Here is a 5,847-nt window from a genome sequence, read left to right as displayed (position 1 = left end):
GAGGGGAAAAGGCGCACGAAAGTGGCGGGCAGATGAAGACAAAACGCGGCATAATAATACTTTTACGTTTTGCAATCTACAAAGGTTTGCACTTTGAGAATCAATTGTGAGAACTGTGACCAATGTTCATGTGTGTGGGGAAAACAGTGTATAAAATGCGTGACCAGGGGCTAGTTATTCTGAGAACCCCTGCTGCAATAAATGAGGGACCACTGTCTACTCTACGATTATTATATTCAACCTGTTAACATTTAATACTGTATTGATAATAATAATAATAATAATAATAATAATAATAATACATTTTATTTGAGGGCGCCTTTCAGAAACCCAAGGTCACCTTACAAAAAACACAATTAATAAAAGGAACAATAGTCATAAAATACATAAAATAAGTTAAAATTACAAAACAGAGCGTGACAACAGATAAAATCAGCATTAAAGCGAATAAGCCAGTCTAAACAGATGTGTTTTGAGCTGTGTCTTAAATACGGAGAGGGAGTCAATATTTCTTAGTGCAGGAGGAAGAGAGTTCCAGAGCCGAGGAGCAGAGCGACTGAAAGCTCTGTTCCCCATAGTGATAAGGTGCGAGGACGGAACAGTAAGATGAATAGCAGATGATGATCTGAGAGTGCGGGAAACAGTGGTGATATGGAGCAGCTCACACAAATATGAAGGAGCAGATTTATGGATACACTTGTATGCAAGAAGTAAGATTTTAAAATTTATCCTGGCTTCTATGGGCAACCAGTGAAGCTGCTGAAGAACTGGGGTAATATGAGCACTTAACGGAGTGCAAGTTATGACCCGAGCTGCAGAATTTTGAAGAAGTTGAAGTTTATGAAGGGACCTTTTAGGGAGACCAAATAGGAGGGAATTACAGTAATCAATACGGGATGTAATAAGACTATGGACAAGGATGGCAGCAGCATGGGGAGTAAGGAAGGGACGGAGTCGGTGAATATTACGTAAATGGAAGTAAGCAGACCGTGTTATGTAATTAATGTGAGACTGGAATGAAAGAGTATTATCAAGTATGACACCCAAACTCTTAACCTGAGGGGAGGGAAGGGTGGGAGAATTTTCAACGTTAATGGAAAAGCTGTGGGATTTGGTTAAGATAGATGGTGAACCAACAAGTAAAACTTCAGTTTTATTACTGTTAAGTTTGAGGAAATTGGAGGAGAACCAGGATCTAATCTCAATAAGACAGTCTGAGAGGGAGGTAGGTGGGAGGGATGAATTGGGTTTAGAAGAAAGGTAGAGCTGGGTGTCATCGGCATAACAGTGAAAATTTATATTATATTTTCGGAATATATAACCAAGAGGAAGCATATAAATAATGAATGAAAGAGGCCCCAATACTGAACCCTGGGGCACACCAGCAGAAACAGGATAGAGAGCTGAAGAATGGGATTTAAGTTGGATAAACTGAGTGCGGTCTGAGAGATAGGAGGTGAACCAGGTAAGTGGGGTATGACTAATACCAATGGAAGCTCACCGGTTCAGGAGAATATTGTGAGAAATGGTATCAAACGCCGCACTAAGATCAAGAAGGATGAGAATGGATAGGAGACCAGAGTCAGCTGCCATCAGAAGGTCATTGGTAATCCTTAACAGAGCAGTTTCTGTGCTATGATTGGGGCGGAAACCAGATTGAAATTGTTCAAAATTCAAAATTCTAATTCAAATTCAAATTTTTATTTGTCACGTACACAGTCATACACAGTACGATATGTAGTGAAATGCTTGGACAACTGCTCGTGACCTAAAGAAAACAAAAAAGGAAAAGGCTATGAATAAGATAGGAAATAAATATGAAAAATTAAAAAGGGTAAATTTAACTAGGAAGGAATAAAATATAAATTAAGGTTAAAAATGAAATAACTGGGGGAGGGGAGAGAGCAGCGACATGTGAAGACGTGTTTTTGCGAGCTCTGCTTAGATTGACCATTTGCGTAATTTTCCCGCTCCCCTTCTAGTACATCCCGGCGCGAACCCGTCTCACAAGTGCCTAATCTTTCGAATCAGTTGTATTTTGTAGTCTAAAGCTGTTCAACATGCCTAAATCGCTCAAGCAGAAGCCGGGGCCTGATGCCTCGGACTTGCCTGGTGCGGATCCGGCCGCGGGGGTGGGGGCCGGGCCGGATCTCGACACAATCATGGCTGCCATAAAGCAAACGGAGCAGAATGTGCTAGCCAAGATCGACTCGTCTGTGATGGCAGCTGCAGGTGAACTACACAAGAAAATAGACGACTTGGCGGGTGATTTAAGGTCAGAGGTCCTGAGTGTGCGCGCAGAGTTTGCGAAGGCTATCGAAGACATGCAGAAAGAAAACGCCACGCTCTCGACCCGCACTGATGATCTTGAGGAGGAAGCTAATGGCCAGGCTAACCGTGTTGTAGCACTGGAAGCTAAAGTTGATGCGCTATCTGCCCAAGTCGTCCGGTTGGCAGACAAGGCCGATGATTTGGAGTCCCGGCAACGTCGTGATAACTGCAGACTAATTGGAGTGGAAGAGGGATTCGGAAATATTCGACCGGAGAAAGCCGTGGCTGAATTGTTGAAGGAAGCGCTCGCCCTCGACTATACGCCGACGCTCGATCGGGCGCATAGGAGCCTGCAGCCGAGGCCAAAGGATGGAGATGCCCCGAGACCGATAATCGTCAAGTTCCACTATTTTCAGGAGAAAGTGGATGTTCTTCGAAAGGCCATGGGGGCAGGTCCCATTACCCGTAATGGGAAGCGTTTCTACATCTACCCTGATTACTCGGCCACCGTTAGAAAGAAGAGATCGGCCTTTACCGAGGTGAGAAGATTGCTTCGCCGGTGTACGGGAGTGAAATATGGTCTCCTGTATCCAGCTACATTGAAAATCACGACCCCGGCTGGCGAACAGATGTCTTTCGAAGACCCGATCAAGGCAAGGCACTACGTCGAGACCAATCTGCGCCCACGGGAGACGGAGGGAGAGTGACAGTTAATTCACGGACCACAACAAGTATCACACGCTGCGTGCTACCATTGAGGTAGTCTGCACAGGCTGTGCATTGACTGGTGAACGTCGCCACGCTACGGTTGGATGCCCTTTATGATTGGACAAGGTATAGCTATAAGATGTTGAGGATTTCTGTGGATGTCATGTGGCCTGGGGAATATTTTATTTCAGAATATCTTCGGTATCCTCATTGGTCTTAGTTCCAGCCCGACACCATAACCCCAACAGTGCTTTTATTTTGCTTTTTGATGTATTCTGATTAATTAATCCCCTTTTTCTTATCACCAGTGTCATTATTTTTATTGGGTTTTACCCCTTTCTTGTGGGATTATTTTCCAACCGTGAGTGTTCAGAGCCGTACCGGCCTGTAAGTGGATGGGTGCCGACATGCATGCGGCAATAATGATGCTGAGTCAAGGGTCCTATTATACTTTGTTCTGTCTTTGCTGAGTTCATGTAAGAGTTTAAGCTAGTGTAAACGTGTTATATGCCTAGGAGAGAGAGGAGTGTTTTCAGGGCAGTCTCAGGTTTGTGGAAGACCAGCCCAGGGGTCCAGGATGGTGAGAGGTTTATCTATGTTTATCTGTTTGTTTTTGTTAGTTTTGCTTTGGGTTTATCTGTGGTTTATGTTGTGGCTCAAACAGGCACTGAAACACTGAGATATAACCAACGTGCAGGATCAGTCTATTATCGATTGTGGCACTATGACTCTGGATAATGTGAATAATCAACAGAAATCGGTCTCATTCATTAGCTGGAACGTCAAAGGGCTGAATAATTTGGTTAAAAGAAGCAAGGTATTTAGTCATTTGAAATCGCTCAAACCTGACGTGATGTTTCTACAGGAGACACACTTAAATACTAACTCCCAAAAAAGATTAGGTTGTAAGTGGATTGGACAAATATATCATTCACGTTTTAACTACAAAGCCAGGGGAACAGCAATCTTAATTAGGAAGGGGGTTCCATTTGAACACTCTGAAGTGATATCAGATCCTAATGGCAGATATGTTGTTGTAGTGGGCAAGCTGTTTAACACACCACTATTACTGGCTAATATTTATGGACCTAACTGGGACAACGCACAGTTCTTTCTTAATTTTTTTTCGACTCTCCCAGACCTTGTCTCCTATAAACTAATTCTAGGTGGAGACTTTAATTGTGTCCTTTCTCCCCAGCTGGACCGATCAAGCGTAAGGTCGAGCAACACCCTCTCGTCAGCAGCAGTGGCTATTAATTCCCTACTTCGTTCTTACGGCTTATCAGACCCTTGGCGTGCAACAAACCCATCTACGAAGCAATTTTCCTTTTTTTCCCCTGTACATCATAGTTACTCCAGGATTGATTACTTCATTGTCGATAACCAGCTACTTCCCTTAATTTCCAGCACCAAATACCACAGTATAGTGTTGTCAGATCATAGCCCTGTGCAGATGGGTCTGGTTTTTCCAGGTAATGTAGCGCCCCAACGAACGTGGCGGCTAGACCCCCTATTACTTTTATGTGAACGCTTTAAAACGTTTCTCAGCAATCAGATTGACTTCTTTCTAGAAATTAATGACACTCAAGATGTGTCGAGGGGAGTCTTGTGGGAGTCTATGAAAGCCTATATTAGGGGCCAAGTTATTTCTTATGTGGCACACAGAGACAAGGAGCGCTCTAAACAACTTAAGGAACTGGCTGACAAGATTGCGGATATGGATAGGCGTTACGCTCTTTCACCTACGCCAGATCTTTTTAAGGAGAAATTACTGTTGCAAACTGAATTTGACACGCTTATGACATGGAGAGCCGAAAGAAATATTTTTAAATCCAGGCAGGTATATTATGAGCATGGAGATAAAGCGGGGAGGCTCCTTGCACTTCAGCTCAAACAGCGGTCAGCTGAGCGCGTGATTTCGGGAATTGAAATAGGTGCTGATTCGATATCTCACGACCCCCGAGTCATTAATGACCAGTTCAAATATTTCTACTCTACCCTATATCAATCAGAGGTGGGCAGTAATTCATCCGAGATCTACTCGTTTCTTGACTCGCTGGATCTTCCCAAGCTCTCTCCGGACGCTCAGTCGCCTTTGGAACAGCCGTTGTCGATTGAAGAGATAACGAACGCTATTAAATTATCTCAGACTGGAAGGTCGCCAGGTCCGGACGGTTTCCCCATGGAGTTTTACAAGGAATTCTCTTCGAAGCTCACACCTATTTTAGAATCAGTTTATGCTGAATCTTTTGCTACTGGCAATCTGCCGCAGACGCTTACCCAGGCCACGATCTCAGTCTTACTAAAGAAAGATAAAGATCCTGTACAGTGTAGCTCATACAGGCCAATAAGTCTTTTGTGCTGTGACTATAAGATTTTAACCAAAACTCTTGCACTACGGTTGGACCCTATTATTTCCACCATTATTAATGAGGACCAAACGGGCTTCATTCCCGGACGGCAGTCATTTTTTAATGTGAGACGACTGTTTAATGTGGTATTCTCCCCCCATTCGACAATACAACCGGAAGTTATCCTGAGCCTTGACGCTGAAAAGGTGTTTGATAGAATCGAATGGTCCTACCTTTTCACAGTTCTGGAGAAATTCGGCATGGGACCTACTTTTTGTAGATGGATTAAAGTCCTATATTCAACGCCTATGGCTGCAGTCAGGACAAATGGTCTGATTTCGGAATATTTTTCGCTCTACAGGGGGACGAGGCAGGGCTGTTGCCTGTCACCCTTCCTGTTTGACATTGCGATCGAACCGCTGGCAATTGCTATCAGATCTGATGAGAGGATTAAAGGTATATCCAGGGGTGAGGTAACTCATAAAACTCTGCTTTATGCTGATGATCTCCTTTTGCA

The 5,847-nt window shown here is 43.7% G+C and overlaps 1 protein-coding gene across 1 annotated transcript; it reads left to right on the top strand.

Annotated features, from left to right (window-relative positions):
• The first annotated feature begins 1,906 nt into the window (after positions 1-1,906).
• LOC146614271 (uncharacterized) lies at positions 1,907-3,463 on the top strand. Its single transcript, XM_085378303.1, has one exon. The coding sequence runs from the start codon at positions 2,061-2,063 to the stop codon at positions 2,976-2,978; it is 918 nt and encodes a 305-aa protein (XP_085234429.1). The 5' UTR covers positions 1,907-2,060; the 3' UTR covers positions 2,979-3,463.
• The last annotated feature ends 2,384 nt before the right edge of the window (positions 3,464-5,847 follow it).

Source organism: Diplotaxodon limnothrissa, linkage group LG18 (assembly GCF_057381915.1).
Source record: "Diplotaxodon limnothrissa isolate DT_005_m linkage group LG18, D_limnothrissa_male_GT1.1, whole genome shotgun sequence".
NCBI classification, from domain to species: Eukaryota; Metazoa; Chordata; class Actinopteri; order Cichliformes; family Cichlidae; genus Diplotaxodon; species Diplotaxodon limnothrissa.
The sequence above is the reverse complement of the archived record's forward strand: the minus strand, read 5'-3'. Positions and strand labels throughout refer to the sequence as shown.